The sequence below is a fragment of the Euleptes europaea genome, chromosome 1, assembly GCF_029931775.1.
Source record: "Euleptes europaea isolate rEulEur1 chromosome 1, rEulEur1.hap1, whole genome shotgun sequence".
NCBI classification, from domain to species: domain Eukaryota; kingdom Metazoa; phylum Chordata; class Lepidosauria; order Squamata; family Sphaerodactylidae; genus Euleptes; species Euleptes europaea.
In genome coordinates, this window is record NC_079312.1 from 120,714,172 (window position 1) to 120,738,824 (window position 24,653).

The window sequence follows — 24,653 nt, forward strand, 5'->3', positions numbered from 1 at the left end:
GAAAGCCCCCTTTGGCTTCCCCCCCACCCACAGAAATTGCTCCCTCCCCACACACACACACAGACTCTGCTTCCCCCCCAACACACAGGAGAAAAATTATAGAGAAAAGCCCCAAAATGGGTCTTACTGTGGATGTCTTCTGTTCCATCTTCTTCACACCTGCCCCGCCCTTGCTCCCCGCAGCTCAGCTGTTTGTCAGGGCTGGGAGCTTTGGGCGTGGGTGGCAAGCTCTGCTAATTGCAACCCCCCATTGTCAGAGATGCACATTAAGGGTGGGGAAGAAGACCCAGCTTGGCCACCAATTGGCCGCAAGAGAATGCTGCTTACTAACTGATGGTTATGCTGCTGTGCCAAACCCTGAATTTGCCGAATTTATTCGCCGAACACCCCAAACTCGCTAAATTCGGCCCCCCGTTTTCCCGCCTTTTTTGAGTTCGGTTCCATCCGAACTAAAAACCGCCGAATCAGGGTAAATTTGGCTCTTTTCTGTTTGGGACGAACCGAATCGACAGCCCTATTAACCTATGGGTACCTGCTACTGTGACCCATTCTGGCCAGTTGCATTGGCAGTGACCCGAAATTACTCATGTCACAGTTAACATGTAGTTTGGTCCAGCATCTACACAGCTGATCAATACGTGTGGTCTTGGAGTTCCCTACTGGGAACTCAGTTCTGAGGCCCTCATAGGCCCAACTCTGACTGGAATTGGAGCATGTGGGAAGAGTGTGCTCAAGCCCCCCTCCCCGGGTGCCATTTTCCTGACCCGAAATAGCCCGGGCAACCACTGTTTGTCATATTAGTTTTCCCCCACAGAGCAAACAGCAGCTCCCCAAGGCAATTCAGTTTAGGAAAAAACGTGGGCGGAGGGAATCTTAAGCACCCTCTCCCCATGTGTTGTAGTCCCAATCTGAATTGGTCCTATGCATACATGGGGGTGTAGTTCCTACTAGTAGTGAACTGAGAGTCCTTCAGGCAGCCAAATGGACTTTTTTACGGTGTGAATTAGCCGTAAAGTTTATGGTTGCCAGCTCCGGGTTGGCAAATACTTGGAGATTTGGGGGGTGAAGCCTGAGGAGGGCAGGGTTTGGAGAGGGGAGAGACTTATGCCCTTGTGCCCAATTGCTAAAGCAGCCATTTTCTCCAGGGGAACTGATCTCTGTCTTTAATAGCAGGAGGTCTCCAGCCACCACCTAGAGGTTGGCAACCCTACTAAAAGGCTAGATGGAAGTGAGTGTAAATCCATACCAGAACAGGATACTAAGGAGAAAGCCAGAACCAACAGGATCATTTTTGTAGTTCAGGCTAAGGGAAAGAAAGAAAGAAAGAAAGAAAGAAAGAAAGAAAGAAAGAAAGAAAGAAAGAAAGAAAGAAAGAAAGAAAGAAAGAAAGAAAGAAAGAAAGAAAGAAAGAGGAAGGATCAAACCAGTCAGACTTCCACAAGCCAGAGGGATATGAGTTTCTGCCCTCTCCACTTCAGAATGGCAACTGCAGAAATGTGAAGGAGGTGGAAAGAACTAAAGAGCTGATGAGTCAAGCGTTCAAATTGTATAAACTCTAATGATTTCCTTGTTAAAACAACGAAAATCAATGAGGTGCACAAGTAATGGCATCAAAGGGTTCTTTCTTGTCGATAACACTTAAGGAACTCACTGTCTCCGGGAGGCCTACGGATGAGCTTCTCGGAATAACCTCCATCTGGGATCCTCAAAGGTACAGCAGCCCAAGAGCACGGTGGGACTCTGCTCTCCCCCTCCTCTTCCTCCTCCAGCCAGTGTTAATTCCTTAATTAGAAAACAAAATGGTGAAAGAAAGAGAGAGATTATGGTAAAACTTCTTAGGCCTGAAGCGATCGTTACCTGACAGCCTAAGAGGAAAGGCTTTTTGCATCAATCATTAATCAGGGCAATCCGGGGAGAGGTGGTAATCCCCAATTAGCCATGATCAGTGTTGGTTCCCCTTTTTGCGCTGCAGGCCAACTCGTCCCCTGGAGTCCAACCTCAGCTCCTCAGAAAACCAACTGGGAAGGATTTAAAAGCTGAAATAGCAAGGGAGCAGAACCCATCAGCACCTCCAGTCTCAGCTTACACTTACAGAGACCAGCGCCTGTTGGAAACATATGATGATTTAATCATTAGGGTAGCCAACCTCCAGGTTACGGTTGTCAGGTGCCCGGTGGTAGTGGGCAAACCCCTGGCAATTCACCCCTCTGCCCGCCAACCCTCAACTGGTCGGCGGGCAAATGTGCACTCAAATGAGTGGTAAAAGGCCCCTTGCAATGCGTTTACAACCAGATTAGTGCTGCATCGCAAGCAGCCCTTTACCACTCAAACTGGGAGTCTGAGTGATATAAGGCCCCTCGAGAGGCGGCACTTCCGTTTGTAAACCAGAAGTGACGTGCCCTACTCCAGGTACTAGCTGGAGATCTCCTGCTATTACAACTGATCTCCAGCCGATAGAGATCAGTTCACCTGGAGAAAAATGGCCGCTTTAGCAGTTGGACTCTATGGCATTGAAATCTCCAGGTATTTCCCAACCCAGAGCTGGCAACCCTATTAATCACGTACGTACAAGCGGTGTTGTATGTGCATGAAAACAAGAAGTGATATGGGAAGTTGACCGAACAACGTTCCCATTTTTGCTCGTATGACAGCTTTATGAACCAAAAACACACCATCTGTATTTTGCCAGTATCTTGGCTCTTTTTCAGCTTTTGAAAGAAATAATGGACATGTTGGCTGTTTCTGCACATTTCTTAATAAATTCTACACTCGTAGCTAAACTGAGAAAAAGTCTCCCCAGGTTCAATACGTTGCATTAAAGTTTTGCTTCACCCGCAATGGCAGTTCCTGCTCTCTGGGACCTGCATCTCTTTAAACTTCACCTGCCTATTTTTTTTTGCTGCCGATTCCTATGAACATGCTGACTTTTAAACAATGCAAAAACCTTGCTAAAGGCAGGTAGTTTCTTTTCATCTAAAATGTTTTTTCTTTATTATGAATAGTTTACATGTTCATTTAGTTGCTCTATTGTTTGTTTATTTTCTCTGGGTTCAATGGGAAGCACATTTCTAGATTTACTTTCCCCACCCCTCATCCCACTCAGCCCCGTGGCGCAGAGTGGTAAGCTGCAATACTGCAGTCCAAGCTGGCTCACAACCTGAGTTTGATCCCGAAGGAAGTCGGTTTCAGGTAGCCGGCTCAAGGGTGACTCAGCCTTCCATTCTTCCAAGGTCGGTAAAATGAGTATCCAGCTTGCTGGGGGTAAAGGGAAGATGACTGGGGAAGGCACTGGCAAACCACCCCATAAACAAAGTCTTCCTAGGAAAGACTTCCCTACCTTCTGGATGCCTTGTCATTGTTGAGAAGCTAGCTGGTGAGAAACGTGTTGATAACCATCTTCAAGTACTTGAAGGGCTGTCATATAGAGGATGGCGCTGAGTTGTTTGCTGTTGACCCAGAACAGTGGTCGGCAAACCGCGGCTCCCGAGCCGCATGCGGCTCTTTGGCCCCTTGAGTGCAGCTCCCCGCCCTTCCACCCCCCGTCCGTCAGCTCAGCGGCTCCTCTCCCCCCCTACCCCACCCCTGGCCGGGGACACCCGGGCTCCTCCTCCTCCACCACGCAGGCCACCGGAGGCTGCTTCTGCGCTGGGGCCAGGAGACGCGGCATTTCCCGGGAGGGGCCTGGAGCAGCTGCTGCCCCCACCTCAGAGACTGGCCTCTGACCGGACGGAGTGGGTCGGTCCTGGCCTCCATTTGCTCAGGTCAGCTGCATTCTGCCGTGCCTTTCCTCAGGAAAGGTCTCCTCGGCGGGCTGGCTGGCCGGCCGGCTGGCCCTTCTTCGCGGGAGGCGCTGCCGACTCCCTCTGCCGCCGCCCGACCACCCACCCTCCGCAGAGGCCAGAGGCCCAGCAAAGCCCAGGGAGGGAGAGAGGGAGGCCTCCCAGGCTGGCCAGGCCTTCCTGGAGGGGGCGGGGGTGCAGTCCCGGGTGGCCCTGACGCCCAGTGGGGAGGGGGCTCTTCCCCCTCCACACCCTCCTGGCCCCAGGGGCCCTAGCCAGACAGGAGGGGGGGAAAGTGCCCGGCGCGCCTCACGTCCCAGCCCTGGGGGGCCGGGGCCAGCGCGCCCTCCTCTCCTGCCAGCGCTGGGCTTGGAGGCACCAGGGCCGGCGAGGTTGGGGGCCGCCCCTTCCAGGCAGGCAGGCAGGCAAGGAGGTTCTCCCCGACCGCGGGCCTGTTTCCGCCGGCCCCCGCCCAAGGAAGGCTCTAGGCAGACCGGTCATTTGCTGCCAGCCGCGCCCTCGGGAGCGGACACCGAGGCCGGCCAAGCCACAGCCCGCTCGCCCGCCCCTGCAGCAGGACGCACTGTCGGAAGGAGCCGCAGCCTGTTTGCCTGCCTGCCTGCCTAGGGACGCTGCTGCCCCCCTGCCCTGTCCCGCCCGGGCCAAGGCAGGGGGAGGCCGACCGCCTGCCAGTGCCCAGCACCGGGGGGGCAGGGGGGTGGAGAGGAGCCCCCTTCCTGGGGGGGTGGCAGGGGGGCCTCCAAGGGTTGGGCAGCCAGCCTCGGTTGCCCTTTTATTTGGGGGGGCTTGGGAACTGGGAGGGGGAGACGTCTGCACTTGCACCATTTGGGACAGGCTGTGGGTCAGTGGTGGAGCATCTGCTTTTAGGTGGCTCTCAAAAGAAATCTCAATCATTGTACCGTTGATATTTGGCTCTGTTGACTAATGAGTTTGCCGACCACTGACCCAGAAGGTCGGACCAGAACCAACAGGTTGAAATTAAATCAAAAGAGCTTTCATCTAGAAATTAGGAAGAATTTCCTAACAGAGCGGTTCCTCAGTGGAACAGACTTCCTCGGGAGGTGGTAAGTGCTCCTTTTAATCAGAGGCTAGATGGTCATCTGTCAGCAATGCTGATTCTATGACCTTAGGCAGTTCATGAGAGAAAGGGTATCTTGGCCATCTTCTGGGCATGGAGTAGGGGTCACGGGGGGTGAGTGGGGGAGGTAGTTGTGAATTTCCTGCATTGTGCAGGGGGTTGGACTAGATGACCTGGTGGTCCCTTCCAATTCTATGATTCTATGTGTTGGTTATTTCCAGTTCTTTATCCATTTTCCCAAGGGCACGTTTGTGTCTTGGTGTCAGGCCTTCAAATAAATCAACTCTCTTTTGGACTACTCGTCTGTGGATGTTTGTTTATGGGATGATCACGGGACAAGTGCTCACACTTGGCTGCTTTTACAAGCCACCATGCTCATTCAGCATTAAAGCTAGAAACTGTACATGTGGGTGTGGTGTGTGGAGGCTGGTAGTCCAGTTTCCAGCCAAACACTGATGATTTCATATTTTAACACAGACATACATGTTCTGTTTTCTGCTCATGTAGAATTTCAGTCCTCACAACCCAGGCTTCAAAGCATCCATATATGTATCAGGGATCACTGTAGAACCATCACCCCAAGCATTGCTATTCCATAAGGGTCAGGCAGGGTTTGTTATGGGGATTAGGGGGGAAAGACCATAACCTCCTCCTGTAGGCTTCTTGAAAATGCCATTCTAGGAGCAGGCACCAAGCATGTATAGTCTTCAGTCCCTGGGTGGGTAAGAGTCACTGTCCTAATTATTCATGGCATGATTGGAGTCTAATTCGAAAAGCTTGTTAAAACAGAGGATGTTGACTAAAGCAAAAAGTTAAGCAATCTGCCATTAGCAGACCAAAGCAATCTGGCTTCCAGTTCTGCCCTGGAGCATTTACTTTGCTTTGGCCATGTCAGGGTAACTCTAAATAAAGTTTTCCTGTGATCAAATTAGCTGAGCTTCACTAATTAACTCACACTGCATCTTCCTAAACTGCTCTAGCCCTGGAACCGATTTGCAGGTTATCCAAGGGCTGAGCACATGAATGTACCTTTTCATTTATTTTCATTTACCACATCCTCCCCCCGTTTACAAATGGCACCCAAAGCCGTGTACAAATGGGAAACTGCAAATAACAACAGTAAATCTGCAGGCCTAAACATACAATAAAAAAGAAAAGAGTAACAGTAAAACAGCCAAGTAAAAATCTGCACAGATTAAAGCAGAGCTGGCTCTGGCAACCTTCAATCAGTAGGAAACACCTAGGGTTGCCAACCTCCAGGTAGTAGCTGGAGATCTCCTGCTACTACATCTGATCTCCAGCCAATAGAGATCAGTTCACTTGGAGAAAAAGGCCACTTTGGCAATTGGACTCTATGGCATTGAAGTCCCTCCTCTCCCCAAATCCTACCCTCCTCAGGCTCTGCCCCAAAAATCTCCATGTATTTCCCAACCCAGAGCTGGCAACTCTAGAGACACCCCCTTTAACTTGGAGAAACAGAGCTAGCAGAAATGGGGCTAGGCACGCCTCAGGTGACGAAGCATTCACAATGTCCTGCCGCTGAATCCTCTTGTAGCACTCACCTCTACAAAGGGTGTAAAATACCAAGGAAAGGGTTTTTGAGGGTGTGTAGTGCTTTCCCTAGCTACTGAACAACACACCCCGCTTCTACACATCTACAGTCTGCTATTTTGGGATCACGCAGCACAAGTGAGAAATCATTAATTTCAGCAAACCCGAGAATCTCAGCTTCCTAAACTGGCCCAGCAGATGGTTTGGCTTCTGCTCTGAAACGAATGGTCAAGGCAGATGTACGTGCGCATCTCAAGACCTCAAGCATCTTGCTGTTGATGAAAAATGTAGAAGGGGGGTCACCTCTGCGCTGACAAGGGGCAAGTCTAAGCAAAACAAGTGCAGTTTTAATACGGTTGTGTTTCTTAATAGCCTTGTTGCCAGAATGGGGAATACTGTTTCAGTTAACGTGATAGCAAACAGCCTAATCTTCATTTAGAAAGTTTCTTAAGGCCAAGATGCATTTTTGAAGTCTCTTGTCCTGTTTGTGTTTGCTCTTTTTGTCGTTGTTGTTGTTTGTTTATTGCAATAATTTCTCTCCCATTCCTCAACCAGACAGATTGTGTGTAATTTCAGAGTGTAGCCTAGGGTTGCCAACCTCCAGGTGTCTCCCACGTTGTTTTGTTATTCCAGTGTAGTTCATTATTGGAAACAATGTGCATTATATGCTATTGCATTGAAATTTATGTTGCTGTGTATTTGTTAATAGTGACAATTGCCTTAACCTATACTGATTTTGTACATCATTATTAGGTATAGAGGTGTATTTTTGTTTCATTCATCAACCTCCAGGTAGATATGTTGAATCAAAGGAAGACTTCTTTTATAGGTTTGAATTTTCTTGCATTAGGGTACTCATATTCAGTTGAACATTCATTCTTTAAAAGGCAATAGGAATGGGACTTCTTCAGGTTCTCTGTGCATTGCTGGCTGTGTTTTGTACTCCAATTCAACCCTTCTCAAAACTTAGGGTTGCCTGCTCTGGGTTGGGAAATACCTGGAGATTTTGGGGGTGGAGCCTGAGGAGGGCAGGGTTTGGAGAGGTGTGGGACTTCAATGCCATAGAGTCCAATTGCCAAAGTGGCCCTTTTCTCCAGGGGAACTGATTTCTATTGCCTGAAGATCAGCTGTAATAGCAGGAGACCTCCAGCTACCACCTGGAGGTTGACAACCCTATCAAAACTGCTTTCCCCAACTAGAAGTGTTTGCACAGGCTTTGCTTGTTTTGTGTCATTCTGCCTTAAATCAAGTGTCTGTTCAGGAGCTGCACCCCCCCCCCCGATAAATTAGTACTGTTCCCACTTTTGACAGATGATTCAGTACAACGGGAGTTATTGAGTACATTTCCTAAGAGACCAGAATTGTTTGTCCTTTCAAGTGCGCCCTCTCCACCCCGAAGGGTTTGGGGAACAATGGCAATGAATCCAGAAACCAATTGTGAATAAATGGGCTAAGGGCCCCAAGGCTCAAGCCAGCCCCATAGTCCAATAGTCACGATGTATGTTCTCATCTAAATGATCACTTTTTGCTCTATGTACTTCTCTATGTACTTCTGCCCCATGGCACAGAGTGGTAAGCTGAAGTACTGCAGTCCAAGTTCTGCTCACGACCTGAGTTAGATCCCGACGGAAGTCGGTTTCAGGTAGCCAGCTCAAGGTTGACTCAGCCTTCCAACCTTACGAGGTCGGTAAAATGAGTAGCCAACTTGCTGGGGGTAAAGGGAAGATGACTGGGGAAGGTACTGGCAAACCACCCCATAAAACAAAGCCTGCCTAGTAAACGTTGGGATGTGACTTCACCCCATGGGTCAGGAATGACCTGGTGCTTGAACAGGGGACCTTTACCTTTACCTTATACTTCTGCACTTACTCTTCAGCACTAGAGACATTACAGTCAGGTGTTGTTGTTTTTTTAATTTCTGGTTAGTAATGAAAGATGTGAAAACAGAATGTGCCCTGGTAAACATGTGGAGCATGGATTCAATGTTTTTTGTGCCTCTGCTAAGCTTGTTAAGAGCTTTTGTAATCCCAGCGGATAGGCAGCAGTCTCTGATAAATACGAACATTATGTAATTATTCTGCAAAGTTGGACTCTGCCATGTTGAGTGCCGCTGATCAGAGATGTATAGCAGCTCCCAGGCCATTTTAAAAGTCCCTTTTCAGGCTGTCTGCTTAGCCTTGTCTGTTTCCCACTCTGTTATTTAAAAAAGAGCTTAGAGTAAGCATCAGGTTACTTATCAGTGAGGTAAAAGGAGAGGCAGGAATGTTGTTCAGAGAAAGAGAGCTTCGCTGATAAGATGTAGCTTGACAGATATAGCGTGGAAACAGATGCCACAGGCTGCCGATGTAATGAGATACATAAATACTAAGGCCTGCTTGAATAAATGGAGGCATCCCGTTCCATAAAGATGTCTGCTGAAGTCCTAGACGTCAGCGCCTGTGTATTTCAGCACCAGCACCCAGGATCTGTTTAATTTCAGAGACGAGAGAGATGTTTTTTTTTTACTTTGGAGGTTTAATCAGTCAGTTTTGTTTCCCAGCATACAAAGTGGCATCTTGCCTTTTGATCTACATTTAAGATGCAAGAAATTGCTTCTCTGGCTGAACGGTTACGTTGTTTGATGAATCTGAAATCTGCCGGGCTTCTACCCCCTGAATAGCATCTTACTGCATGTCTGCTTCCTCTCCAGGCTGAAGAAAGAGCTTGGTCTGATAAGTTTAGGAAGCAAGATTCTCTCCCCGTCACTTCCTTAACAAAAGCGCCTTTTGACCATGTGTCTCAAGGAGCTGGGTACTTTATCATAACCACTTGGACCAGAAAATGAAACCTCAGTATTTGATGATGCTGATAAGATCACTTCCAAATGTTCTCCGTAAACTAGAACAGTGAGGGATGATGAGCCCCAGAAGGCAGGCCAAGAAGTAGGAGCGGGGAGGGAGCCACACTGCCCAAGTGTTTTTTTCTGCTCGTGCCATTGGCTGTAGTTTGGAAACTCTCTCCAGGTATTTATTTATTTATCTATTTATTTTATTAGATTTATATCCTGCCCTTTCCCAGCCAGGGCCAGGTTCAGGGTGGCTATGTGCAAGCACATTTCTTGTGTTGCCAGTTGGTGTCTTGGCAACATATCTGGAAACACATACACAAGCCTTTCTAAGAAGAAGGCTAAAAATACAAGGATTGCAATCCACCCATGGCCCCCTCCCCAACTTCTTGATATCTGCCTCCTATACAGCCTGAAATTATACAGAGAGCAAAGGATCAATGGGAGGGGTGTGCATTTGGCTTGTTGGAATCAGATACCTTGTATGAGCACCCCTGAGGCTCAAATAAATGCCTAAATAGACATGCCCTTAGTTCCTACTAACCTTTCTGTACTAGGGTTGCCAACCTCCACGTACTAGCTGGAGATCTCCTTCTATTACAACTGATCTCCAGCCAATAGAGATCAGTTCACCTGGAAAAAATGGCCACTTTGGCAATTGGACTCTATGGCATTGAAGTCCCTCCCCTTCCCAAACCCCACCCTGCTCCGGCTCCACCCCCAAAACCTCCCACCAGTAGTGAAGATGGACCTAGCAACCTTATTCTATACAGCTGACACCTACAACTCATGTGAGACAGAGGTATGGTTCTTGGTGTCTCTTTCATCATCATTGGAAATGGGGTTGGTTTATACTATCAGAAGTAATACGCTGAAACTCTTTCAGAACTGATTCATGTCAGGCTACACTTGTAGGTAGGTGACTCTCAATTACTGGGATCGGCAGGAGTAGTAAGCAGATTTAGGCCATATACAGTCTTCTGCATTCTCCCATACAAGTGAATACTTTCCATTAATTCCCATGTGAAAAGTCGGGCACTGCCCTTGAGGAAGACACTGCTGTGCAGTAAGGAAAACCCGCTATTCAAACCTGGCATTGGGGACCTAGCTTTCTTTGACCGAAATCCCATGTAAGGGTGCAGATCCGCCTCTGGGCAGACAAACAGAATTGCACCCTCCAGGGCTCAATGAAATATACATGTTCTCCTTGTAAATAGACACTTCGCTTGCCATAATGATAGGCATTTGCTTAGTAATAATAATAATATTCATCTGGTTTACACGGTGTTTGTAAGGATTACTAATTAAGGCATGTGATGCACTTCTAGCAATTACTCTGAATAGGACCATGTTCCCCCCCACCCTGAATTTCTCCACATGTGTGTTTTCTCAAACAGTGCCTGCCTTCAATCGGTGCTCTGGAGCAGTATGGTTGAATGCAGCACATGTGGGTGCCAGTTGCTGGAGCCAAGTTCCGTATGCAAACCAAAGGACTTGTTTGCAAGTTAAAATGTAAAATCCGTTCCTGTTTGCACTTCACTCAGGGCTGAGAATAATGTTAAGGAACTCCTACTGAAGAGCTAGCAGCAAGTGAGAGATCTGGATACGTTACAAAGTCGCACAACATACGAAACCTCCCCTACTGAAAGCCACAGGCATCCCGCACGGTTGTGAACAAGCCTAAAGAAACAGCAGAAGTCATTACCAGAAGCTTCTTTCATGAGATGGAAAAACACTGTAGTGTCTACTGGGCTATGTCTGTGCCAGCGGAGAAGTCTCCACAAAGCTGTAAACTGGAATCCCAACGTGTCAGGGGAAAACTTTAGCATGAAGAATTTCTGCCGCCCCTTTCTGTGTATATTGCAGGGATGTCTAGTTGGAAATTTACTAATCAATATAATAACACCAGGATCGTGAACAATGCCCATTTAGAAACGCTGGAAACATTCTTAACCTGAACAATATTATTCCAACCAGGCAAAAGCAGGCAGAAGCCTTCCGGTATATTCTGTCTGGCTAGAGTCTGCTGTTGAAGGGGGCTTGGGTAAAGATGGGACAGGATCAGCAGCATGCGTCAGGAGCAGGAACAGGGTTGTCCCAAATCCTGACTGCCATTTTTGTGCTTAGAACTTCCATGTTCTACCAACTGTTGCATCATCTCAGTGGCTTTGAAAGTCATGATGCATACCTATTGTATTCTCTCCAGTATCAGAGGAGCACACCAATTATATTAGGTGCTGTGGAACACAGGCAGGATAATGATGCTGCAGTTGTCTTGTTTGTGGGCTTCCTAGAGGCACCTGATTGGCCACTGTGTGGACTTGATGGGCCTTGGTCTGATCCAGCATGACCTTTCTTATGTTCTTACAAAAGAGCTATTTCATTATTTCTTGCAGCACCTGTTCAAGGCAGGCAGGGGAAAGGCTTTGCACATATTCACTGGCAGGCTGAGCAGATAGCAAGGAAAGAGACACCGAGGCTCCAGCTTCCTTCCCAGTGATAGAGAGGTTGTGCCAACCGGCTTGCATACATTGCAATGAACAGACGGACAGCTGCTGATGGGGGTACAGATAGTGCTGCAGAGATGGAGGGAATAGGGCAGACACCAAGGCTTTTCTCTCCCCAATCAAGCTAAAGGCAGCTCACCTATCCTTCAACACAAGGGAAGATACTTCTGTATTTGTTTAATTAATGTACTTCTATACTGCACTCTCAATGACTTCCTTGAGGCTGCTATAGTTAGAGGCTGACATAAAGGGTGCAACCCTTGAAAATATCATCACAATTGCATTGGGAGGAGAACATTTACATCATAAAATCATAGAGTTGGAAGGGATCACCGGGGTCATCTAGTCCAACCCCCTGCATAATGCAGGAAACTCACAACTACCTCCCCCCCACACACACACACAGTGCCCAGAAGATGGCCAAGATGCACACTCCATTCTGGAATCCATCAGTACAAATGCTCTGTTTGCTTTGGTCCAGCCAGCAACTCTCCCATCTACAGCTAATTCTTTCAGCAAGCACAGCAGTGCCTTCTATATGCACAGCCTGCTGGCTGTGGGGAGTTTTCAAACAGTGAGCCACTATGTGATTAGATATTGAAGGTGAAAAGGCGGCATAACTTGCTCTACGAAAGAGGATTTTCACATCCCTTCTGATTAATCCCGAGCCTTGTGGAGCTAAAACAATTTTCCCCCGTCTGTAGTTTGTTTGTTTGAGTGCGGAGGTGGATTAGATTTAAGTTTATTCTGGAAACCAGACCTCACCCTTCAAAAAGGGAATATTAGCGTATTTTCCTAGGCTTTGAATAACCCCTGTAGCGTAGCACTCTCCTTACAGTGCTGCTGTTATATGACACAGTGCCTTTAAAGAGCTGACTTATGCTAAATCAATAACCTAGGGTGGCTTTTGGTTCCAGAAGCTTTCTGCTGAGTCAGACAGTTGGTCTAGATGCCCTTATTCTGTTCACCCTGACTGGCTATGGAGATGTCTTTCCCAGCCCTGCTTCATGGGAGCCCTTAATTAATGATCAGTGATGAATGCCTAAAACTTTACATATGTGCACCATGTGCTTTATTACTGAAATCTAGCCAGGTGTAAGCTTGGCACATTAGCAAGCAGCCTTGATGTGCGGGTCTTGTTTCTCTTCTGCAGCCTACATGTGCCTGGCGGGATGTTATGATTGGTTACTGGACAAATGATTAATTAATATTTGCATGTAATAATTTGTTGCCCAGGTAGGGTTGCCAGCCATTGGCTGGCTGCTCTGAGGAGCATTTGTAGGTGGCACAGTAGATGCCATGACATCATAGTGCCAAATGACACTCTAGGAATTCACCAAATCTCCATGGTTTTTACCATAGAGATCTGGGAAATATCTAAAACATTGTTTGATGCCAGCTACCCTCCCACTTTGCTCCTGCTGCTCCATCAAGTGGCGCCCAAGACTAAGGACAGGAGGATTTACTACCGTAGTGGGCAACTGTAGTGCGCAACATGGCAAGCCTGTGCACGGGATTTATTGAAGGGGCAACTGCACCTTGTCTGTGGTAGTTTTTTTTTACTTAATAGTCTGTTTTGGTGCCTAATGATTTGCTTGCTCAACTTCTAAGGAGATGACTGGCTGTATTATACAAGGTGGCTACAGTGCCATCCCATTCCATTTATGGACATTTATAAAGAATGGGATTGAAAGAGTGGAATGTGAATAAACATTCTACCATGCTGGAGGAGTTTGGGGCCTTTTGCTATCCAATGCTGTGTATCCAGCAATTGAAAAGCTATTTCTTCCTTCATCCAAGTAGAGCAATATCACCCTGGGTAGGTGCTTTGTGGGATGCTTGAAATGTAAATAAAACACCAAGTGAATAAGCACTGGCTGCAACAACTGGTGTGAAGTAACAGCAAAGGGTGTCAGAGTGCCACAATCCCACAGTGATTTGATGCTTTCATCAGAATTCCCTTCTTCTTTCTTCTCTTTCCCTCCCTTCCTTTGAAAGCTTTGTATGTTGTTGACTCACAGCGCCCGTGGGAAGGTATTTTGTTTTATCTCCTCCTGCCCACATATGCAAAAGCCTGATAACTCTGCATTAACAAGCAGCTTTCATTTTTAACCATGCTGTCATCCAAACAGCAAAGCATCTCCTGAGATAGAGCATCTGACCAAATCATCTCGGATGACTGCATGTCCACCCTCTGGGAATGAACTCTTGATATGTGCCATTTGGATTGTGCACTTCCCAAAGAGGAGAGTGGAAGTGGAAGGGACCAATGGAGCTTCCAGTACAGCAGAGGCCAACATTTTCCACAAGTATATTGCCAGCCATGACGCTGGGGTAGGGAGTTATCTTCATTGTGGAGACAGCTAAGCCAATCCTAAGAATGGGAAGTGTTAGGGATCCTAATAACACAATTATCCAATCTCACCCATGCATAGGGTTGCCAACCTCCAGGTGGTAGCTGGAGATCTCCTGCTATTACAACTGATCTCCAGCCGATGGAGATCAGTTCACCTGGAGAAAATGGCCGCTTTGGCAATTGGACCCTATGGCATTGAAGTCCCTCCCCTCCTCAAACCCTGCCCTCCTCAGGCTCCACCCCCAAAATCTCCAGGTGTTTCCCATCCCGGAGCTGGCAACCCTACCTATGCACCAATAATATTTTCAGAATTGTCTAAACTAAAAACACTAGAATCAAATAATGATAGGACTTGTTGGATTAAATGAGGCTTCGAACCCAGGCCTCTCCGGTTAAGTTGTAGCAATTAAGGAATGTCTGAAATTAAGTGATATTCTAGCTAGAGCAAAAACAACCCACACACACCTTATTTTGAGTCCCAAAATATCCCTTTTCCCCAGAGACGGGTTGTAGGAAATAAGAAATCTACACCATTTTCCAAGGAAGAAGGTTATACTGTGAGCCACTGTAGACTCCGTGCCCAAAATAATACCCTCACCATGACTGCCAGAAATTCTTTCCCTTAAACTCTTAGAAATTCCTTAGCTGAATATTTGTCTGCGTCTTTCATGACAATTCCCCAGGGCAAACGGAACCAACTCTCGGGCAAAGGCCCATTCAGATACATCATCTCCCGCAGTCAAAAGACTATAGAAATGATTGTCTGAATGTGGACCATGTTTTGTACGTGGACCATGTTTTATTTCTAAGATAAGACTCTCCAACCTCTGGGACTTGGAAGCTTGTATAGGGAGCTCTGTGGTTAAGTCACTCAATGTGACGAGGCCCACCCACCAGGCGTTGGTGGGTTTAAAAAAAAAATAGAAATGGTTTTTTCCCCTGGAGGTTTGGCTTTGGATTCTTTCCCATTCTTTTTCTGGCAGACCCTTAATGGCCCATGTGGACCTTTTGGGGGCCATGGTCAGATCAATGGTAAGAAAGCCAAAGATAAGGATAAACTATTGTATCAGCATGTGAGAGCTCTTCTGGATGGCTCTACCACAGGGCCCCCATTCTGTAATATACCACCCTTTGTTCATTGCACCCAAGGGCATCTGCACGGGATTGTATCTGTGCTGCTTACAAGCTTGCCTGCCACTGCTCTTTTCATCTCAGTTGGCACATCGAGCCTATATAATTCAAGGCACAATTGGGTGTTCCATAATACAGCACGGCAGAAGAGAATGTTGGAGGGGAATGAAGGAAGTTGTGTTAGAGAGAAACTATCACACAGTGTGAAGCAGTGTCTACAGCGGTCTTTCTTTTCCCCATCCCACCCTAGTGGAAAGATTGTATCATCGCCAGGAAAAACTGCCATCTATATCACCCCTTATGTTAGTGAAGTGGGTATGCCACACACAGGCATTCTGCTGGGTGCCAGCGTCGATGGAGGGGGAGAGAGAAAGCAAGAGAGAGTCTCCACATCTGAATGTCCCCTGATAGTTTAGAAGAGAGGGGAATTGGCCGTGAGGAACGGAAACACGTTGAGCCCAGTTCCTCCCCTCAAGAGACTAACAGCAAACCCCTCTGTTCAAGTCAGGATTGTCCGTTATTTTATTTACACACAACTTGGTTACAGTCCAAGTAGATAGAGGCCAAGATTTAAAAGATTACACATTTCAGATAGTGAAGTTACATTTTTCGGTCTCAGTCGACATGAGGGTGAGGTTATATTTGACAATGTGAAAATACCATCAGATTTTTTAAAAAAAATTAGAAGAAGAGTTGGTTTTTATATGCCGACTTTCTCTACCAGTTAAGGGAGACTCAAAACCGGCTTACAATCACCTTTTCTTCCCCTCCCCACAACAGACACCCTGTGAGGTAGGTGGGGCTGAGAGAGCTCTGACAGAGCTGTAACTTGCCCAAGGTCACCCAGCTGGCTTCGTGTGTAGGAGTGGGGAAACAAATCGAGTTCAGCAGATTAGCATCCGCCACTCATGTGGATGAATGAGGAATCAAGCCCGGTTCTCCAGATCAGACTCCACCGCTCCAAACCACCGCTCTTAACCACTACACCAGGATTATTTTTTATTATCAAAAAGGAAGCTCCCTGTGGAGTAGTTGTAAACAAATGTAAAAATTGCCCATTCTGAGGGAGTTCATACGTGGGCAACCATGTTTTCCACCTAGTGTTAATGATAAGCCTACTGAATATTTTTGCTATCTGCACAGTGCTTGGGCACATGCAGTTTAGAACTTGATTAGATCGATCGATAATACAGGAATAAAAAAATACATATCAGTTCACCTGATGCAAATGGATTAAAGCTTAATCGCCAGCCACTGAGACACGTCAGAAGGGGTAAATTATACCTACTGAAGCAAATTAATGCTACAGACAAAATTGGAAAGTCTGTCAGCAAGTCTATGGAACCACACAGAACGAGTGCTACAAATGTACAAAGATGTTTTGTAATTCACTATACCCATTATTAGGCCAGAAATGGTAATTCTCTGTGTTAGCAAAGGAACTTCAGTGTGAGGAAGGACAAGGTATGAGAGGGTCCCCGCCAGAGGTATAGCTTTCCTAACCTTGGCAAAATAATATCAAGAGATAAAATATACTTCTCCTGTCCCAACCATAAAAGCCACTGGGAACTAAGAGCTGTGCATGTGCATTGGCCCCATGGGGCCAAAGATCCCTGGCATCAGCCAGCAAAATGTGTGTCGGATCCCTCAGCAAATAGGGGCTGGGAGTTGAAGGTGAAGGGAAGAAATGGGCTTCCCTTTAACCTATCGTCTAAAGGAATTGGGCTCAGAGGATGCTGTACTTTTATTGATCCCAGTTTCTCCCCATAGTATCCCTTAAGTGCGGGAGACCGCCCCTTTACTGTTTAAAGGATCGTGGAAATAAATACAATAACTGGCCTCCGAAAATGCCTTTCCTCTGGGCCCAGTTGTCCCCTTTACCAGGACATCTTCCTGAACACCACCCTGCAACTCAGAGTTCTAAACTCTCAAAATAAACAACTCAGATTGCTGTGCCTGTGATCTAGTAGGTGTACTATGCTCTAGAACAGGGGTGTCAAACATGCGGCCCATGGGCCGGATCTGGCCCCTTGAGAGCTCTTATCCAGCCCACAAGCCAGTCACCCCTCCTCGGTCCCAATCTGTGCTGGGGAACCCGCACTGGGCTTGCCAGCCAAGGCAGCCACCTCCCCCAGTCCTGACCTGGGCTGGCAAGGCATGTCCTGGCCTGGCCAAGTGACATGTTATATCTGGAAACCATAGAGTTTTTGGAGAAATGTGCTAGAGCATCCCTGTCACTTCCAGGGTAAACCCAAAGGGGATGTTAATTGCCCCCTCTTCAGCTGGCCGGCTTCCACCCCCAGCCAGCTGAGGGGCAGCAGGCAGCCCCCTAAATTGGCAGGCAATTGCCCACCATTACCTGGTATCTGGCAACCCTAAGCTAACTACCAAGCTGCTGAACTAAACAAACATTTAGTCTGGTTCAGTAAGGCTCTTTTTATATGCTTTTAAAAGTTCTAAACACATTAAAGTAGATTACCCACTGAAATAGTTACACCTAATGTATCTTCTCATATTCAGAAACACCTTGAAATAATCTTTTTCACACTGCATAGAAATTGTGATATAATTCAGAGATTACAAGGTCAAAGGCAGAAAATGATACCAAATGCTATTCAGAATCCTACAGGGGGGAAACACACACACATTGCTTCAGCGGTACAGTACAAAGTCTTGCCCCTTAAATGTCAAAGGATTTTGTGATTATTATTAACTTTAATTCTTGTGATAAGAATATGACTTTAATGCAGAGAATTTTACAAGGCAGAACAATCGTACAGCAACAGCTATGATTAGCACATACACAGTAGTCAGGATGGGTCCCCCTCCTTTTCCCTTTATTTTTCTTTTTTGCAACTAACAGACTATACCATAAACATTTGTATCAATCCCAAACCAGGAACGCAATCTTTAGGAATGAAATTAAAGGGAGTACACATTAAAATAGCATTAGTGATTTCTTAATGGCGAGATTCTACTCTGAAATCAATGAGGTCAGTAGTTACTTTTGAAGGCTCTACCCAGATCACCATGTGTAATGTTTCTGGGTTCCAAAATAGAGACCAAAAGAATGAAGAGTAGCTCAAAAAGCTTTAATCTAAGGAGCAACTCTAACAGGTTCATGCAAGCACTCTCAACTAACTGAACTGCCTACTTGAACATGTGACCTTAGGGAAGGTCTTCCAATTAACACACTAAACCTAAACTGGTTCCCAAAGTGGGCAGTACCACTCCCTGGGGGGCTGTGGGATTACCTAGGGAGGCACGAAGAGGCAAGGGGGCAGCAGGGGGCACTAGAAGTGGGCCCCTTCAGCTGTGTTGTTGGATAGGGTAGGGCGCTGGGGTTGAGTTTGTGGAACCAAGGGGGCGGTGGCCCGAAAAGTTTGGGAACCACTGCACTAAACTAATATTAGGGAGTATCTTGAAAGTATAAGTTCTATCACAACTCCATTAAGTCTGAGTTTCGAGCATCCGAGAAGTTGCAAGTATGAGATGGATTTTCAAGAAGTTGGTCCTGGACCAATAAAAATGACCATACATGGTGCTGAGATGACGGCTATCACTACTGATCTAATTCTTTGAAATATTATGCTCAGCACTATATTTGAATAAAAGCGCTGAGAAAAGTGAAAAATTCAAAGAAAAAGACTGAGGAGGGGAGGGAAGGAGACAAAGAAAGAGCAGGCAGTATGGCCTTAAAGAAAAAGCCTAATAAAGTGTGAAGAAACTAATATCTTTTAGCCTGGAGAAAAATGTTATTTATTTGTACCCTTGACTTCCTACATGGAAGTCTGAGCAAAGTTTTGTGTGTATGTAAAGTGCCATCAAGTCAAAGTCAACTCATCGTGACCCCAGCAAAGGGTTTTCAAGGCAAGTGATTAAGCAGAGGTGGTTTGCCATTGCCTTCCTCTGCAGAGTCTTCCTTGGAGGTCTCCCTTCCACATACCTGACCCTGCTTAGCTTCTAAGATCTGATGAGATCGGGCTATACCATGCTGCCTTCCCTCTCGAGCAGTTTTAGTCTCAGAAATTTCGTGAAATAGGCTACAGCACTATTTCAAAACTCCAACAATGTATGACTCTCAACTTTCCCAGAATAACCTGGACAACAGTTTGACCAGAGATGACAGTGGAACAAAAGAAGAAAGTGTATACACCCTGAGAAATAATGTCTCTATCAAAATATATTCAGCTCATTTTGAAAATGATAATCTGGTCGCAGGCAAGGGCTTCCACTGCCACTGCAGTATCTTGAAAGCAATGATAGAAAGTCTTATATTATGCACATTCCATTGTAAAAGATGTGTTTGTGACAGTTATTTTAAGTAAAAGCTAGGGGACTCATAATGTTCTTCCTACATATTAGTATGCCATCAATGTGACACCTCCCCACACTGCTCCCACTGAATAGCCTTCATAATTTTAAACCGCGCGTTTGTAACATGTGATTTTCTGTACAGAGCCCTGAACTCTCACCCCCGCTCTCGTAAGATCGATCTACGCACACCATACAGGCTGTGCTCTTTATTCTTACAGCACATGAAAGCATCTGAAAACGGTTCGGTGATACGTAACTTTCTAGAGCCATCTGGTTCTTGAGCACTTCCACTCTTATGAAATTGAAGCAGTTCTAGAAATGGTCGACCCAAATCCAATCCCGTAATATCCAACATGGATTTTCCAAGATGTTTCACAATATGTCGATATCCAACCTGAATTATCGCTTGTTGCAAATGAGAGGAACTACTGAAATACCACCATAGATAAACCAGACAAAGAAGATGATTTACTGGGGGGATTAAACATTAAGGTGACAACTTTGGGGCACAATGGTCTTCTTCAGAACTTGGAGATTAATGCAGGCTTTTTTGCTTATGTTGGCTGGATGAAACCACTGACGGTATGTTCTTGGGAGCCACGAGGAATGTCCTGCCACAGTTTTGGAGAGATTAATTAATGACAAGGGCATCTTTCATGGACATAAATGGCAGTTTGTAGGGTCTTATGGATGTATGGCATCTGGATTTTATTGAGAAGGAGCCACTTGAAAAGACCAGAGCCACAGAAATATTTTGGCAAACGCTTTTGCAAATGACTTTTGCCAAAATAAATGGACTCTGTTATTTTAATTTTAGTGAGCCTTGGGGGCTCTGTTTAATTACTTAGTAGAAGAAGATGCCTTAAAAAAAAACCATAGAGGACATTTTAGATGTACATACCAAATTCAGAGTCTGCCTTACTCCATCCTTCACCCCGTCAATCTTACCTCCTTGGATGGGTTCCACTGCAGTCCCAGTACGAGGCCTCGTTCAGCTAATCTTATAGCTAAACTAAATTTAAGACTAAAAGCTGCTGCCTGAATAGAAGAGCTGGGTCAGTAAAGACTGATGCATGAATATGACTGAATCTGTGCTACCGTATCTTCACACTGTTGAGTTTGTGAGGAGCTCCAGCATCAGTATTTGACAAAAATTATGCTGGTTCTGAGAATATTTGGGCAATTCAAGACAAGAGAACTTTCAGCTGCCTGATCGCTTGAGCTGTGGCATAATCTAATCTATTTTCCCCTTCTCTTAACTGGTTTGCTGACCTACATATGACAGCCTTTTCATTAAGAGGTCTACAAATCTGGCTCCAAAACTTCAAACATGCTCATTAATTGGATGTCATGCTGGAGGAAATGACAATCTCTTTGTGAGAACCACCAAAACCTTCCAAGTTTCTGATCCCGTTCAGCTTTGCATGTTACAGTGAAGTGATAATACAAGATGTGTGTGATTTGCATGCTGTCTTTATACACTTTTCCAACCTGATGAAACATTCTGGAGAGCTCACAAGCTTGCACATTGTGTTGGTGTTATTTCAGTTGATCTTAATAAAAGGTGTCACACGGCTTCTAGTTTTGGAATTTGCTGGGTATTTGTTGCACCTACCAACATTTTTTCCTCTATACCAGGGGTGTCGAACTCAATTGTTATGAGGTATGGATATGACATAAACACCATTTGGCCAGACCTCACCAGCCCAGATCAAGAGTGGGGGGGATGGTTGCCTCAGCTGGCACAAGAACTCTCAAGGGGCCAGATTAGGCCCACGGGCCTTATGTTTGACACCCCTGTGCTAGAGTGTCCCCATCACTTCTGAGTTTACCCCAGAAGTGACATTATTGCACTGAACACCCCTCCAGCCCCACCATGAGGGCAGCACCAGGTGTTGCCATGCCTTGCTGAGCCGCCATCCCAGAATTTCCATAAGTTAATTATATTTAGTGTGACTGTGCATTCTTTTTGACTGTCCTGTTTACATTTAATTGATGATACTGAGTTCCAATAAGGGAGAGATGGAGAAAATCACACTAGAATTTCCAGAGTAATTTGTGATATCGTTCAAGCAGTTCCCAGCCTGTACAAAATTATCTGCATTGTCTTAAATTCGGGACTGATACAAGTCATACTGGTGTGAAGGATGTGGAGGTATGGAACTATACCGTACTGACATGACTGTGGAGTAAGGATCATAAAATTGCTTCTTGGAATAACTAGATGGAGATCTCTCCCCCCCCCCCAACCCTGCAAGAATATTTACTGTTATTGTATCTCAGCTTTTGAAAATGGATTAAGAGATGCCAGGGAACTTGTTCAAAACAATTAATTTACCCTGATGATTATGCCACTTGATGGAATTATGAGGAAGAAAAAATACAGAGTATGCTATTATGATGACAATGAGGATAAAAATAATTACAACTGGCAGTCAGTAAGGCTTCAAAGAGTAAAATTTAGCTTAAATACCATAAGCATCAGACAACGATTTTTAAAAATTCAGGGCTTGAATGCTGCTCAGATAATTTGAAGTCTTCCATGTCTGTGGGACTTCACATATGAGTCCTATCTTTTTTGTGTCTAAAATTCATCTGCTGTCAAAAATGGTAAACCGAGTTAGCCTAGTCTAAGAAAACCACCTAAAGTTTGGCGTGTGCAACCATATTGTTACAGATCTGATAATTTTTATCACACACACTTTCTCTCTCTTCTGTTTCGTTTTAGGGATTTGATGCCACGAACACTCGATGGACAGATCACCATGGAGAAAACTCCCAGCTACTTTGTCACCAAGGAAGCACCTGCTCGCATCTCTGCTATGTCGAAAGGCACCAAGCTTATTGTGGTGGTGAGAGACCCAGTTACCAGAGCCATCTCTGACTACACACAAACTCTGTCCAAGAAGCCCGACATTCCCACCTTCGAGAACCTGACCTTCAAAAACAGGACTACGGGCCTCATTGATACCACCTGGAGTGCCATCCAGATTGGCATTTATGCCAAGCATCTGGAAAACTGGCTCCTCTATTTCCCTATTGGGCAGATTCTCTTTGTCAGTGGGGAAAGGCTAATCAGTGACCCTGCTGGTGAATTAGGCCGGGTCCAGGACTTCTTGGGTCTCAAAAGGATCATCACAGATAAACACTTCTACTTCAACAAGACCAAGGGCTTCCCATGCCTGAAAAAGGCAGAAGGCAGTAGCAAGCCTCATTGCCTGGGCAAAACAAAAGGGCGGACTCATCCTAACATTGACCAGAAGGTGGTGGAGAGGCTACGAGAGTTCTACAGACCTTTCAACATGAAGTTCTACCAGATGACTGGACAGGACTTTGGCTGGGATTGAGGCTGGAAAATAATAATTTAAATGAATAAAAAGGAAAATATATTTTTGTATATATCAATAGAGAAGGAAAATTAATATTTCTGCTGATGTGTGGTGGTTCCAATTAATATTTTAATTTTGGCACAAAAATGTCATAGTTTTCTATTTTATTTGCTTTATTGGTCAGGATTTACAGTATCTACTTCCACAGACCCAGAAATATGAGTTGAGGACTGGAACAGTGAGCCTGATTATTTACCTCAGTGAGTCCAAGATGTGGATTCTTCTTGATAGACAAGATGCACCTTTCCATTTTAAGTTTTTATGGCATAGGTTGGATTCCTCAATCAGTGAATTCTGGGTTCAGTGCCTAGATTTTTAAACCAGCTTTTCCACTGGTGGTCCTCAACCAGGGCCAGGGCTTTTTAAGCTCTGGTCCCAGCCTGGTAGAACTCTCTGTCTAACAATACACGGGCCCTGCAGGACTTAGCTTAGTTCTACAGGGCCTGTAGGATGGAGATGTTCCACCAGGCCTATGGTTGAGGGCAGCAATGGACTATACAAAAGCTGACCTCCCATCATTAGCCCTCTGTAGCCCTCCTGAAATCCTTATTGAATGCCACAATGGGGGAGGGGCTCCACACAGCTACAAAAGAAGAAAAAATCAAACGCTGGAATTTTAATTGAATGTGATTTTATTGATTTAGCTAGAGTAATTTTACTATTGGATATAGTGTCTATATCCCTTATGGGTTTGGCTGTATTATGTTGGAAGCCACCCTAATCCAGGCTCTCCAGGATCAGATGAGCACGCCTGTTACTGGTATATTAGGTGCTTTGGAACACAGGCAGGACAATGCTGCTGCAGTTGTCTTGTTTTGTGGGCTTCCTAGAGGCCCCTGGTTGGCCACTGTGGGAACTGGCTGCTGGATCTGATGGTCCTTGGTCTGATCCAGCATGGCCTTTCTTATGTTCTTATGGGCTTTGCCGGAGGAGGGCAGGGTATAAATTGAATAAACAAATAAATAAATGGGGAGGGAGGGGGGTCTCCTTTGACCACTCAGAAGGTTATTCTGGGGATCATGGGACCTGCATGGACAAAAGCCATGTGGAACAGGAGATGTCTTAAGGAGGATAATTAAGTGGGATTGAGTGAAGAAGCAGGATGGATCCAAACCGATACTACTTGGTCAGCGTTTGTGACTAAATAACGGGATGAGATAGATTTTTTTTTCTCTTTACCATGTCCTATGGCGGGCTTTTGCGTAACAACAAAAGTTGCTCAGGATAGATTCCTCATGAGGATGTTTTCAGTGTGTTTCATGATGTGTATATAAACACTTTGCAGGCTGTGTGGAACTTCAGATCCCAGAATTCTAGAGCAAAGCTTATTCATTCAACTGATTCCCCACCTGGCTGTATAAATACACATAGCATCATTTCTGGGCATGTACCTAGCATAATCAGGAACAGAATGTATCTCTGAAGTCTTAGTGTAGCATTGCCATTTCCTAAGGTTGCCAGCTCCAGGTTGAGAAATACCTGGAGATTTTGGGGGTGGAGCCTGAGGAGGGCAGGGTTTGGGGAGGGGAGGGAATTCAGTGGGGTATAATGCCATAGAGTCCACCTTCCAAAGTGGCCATTTTCTCCAGGTGAACTGATCCCTGTCACCTAGAGATCAGTTGTAATACTGGGGGATCTCCAGCCACCACCTGGAGGTTGGCAACCTTAGCAGGATTAGACCATTAGGCATTTACCGAAGA

General features: G+C 45.8%; 1 protein-coding gene across 1 annotated transcript in view; it reads left to right on the forward strand.

Annotated features, from left to right (window-relative positions):
- Window positions 1–23,289, forward strand: part of LOC130488524 (heparan sulfate glucosamine 3-O-sulfotransferase 3A1-like) — an 81,194-nt gene extending 57,905 nt beyond the window's left edge. Inside the window, exon 2 of the mRNA XM_056862195.1 lies at window positions 22,293–23,289. Within this exon, the coding sequence (XP_056718173.1) occupies window positions 22,293–22,911 (619 nt within the window). The 3' untranslated portion in view covers window positions 22,912–23,289. The remainder of the gene's footprint in view (window positions 1–22,292) is intronic.
- The last annotated feature ends 1,364 nt before the right edge of the window (window positions 23,290–24,653 follow it).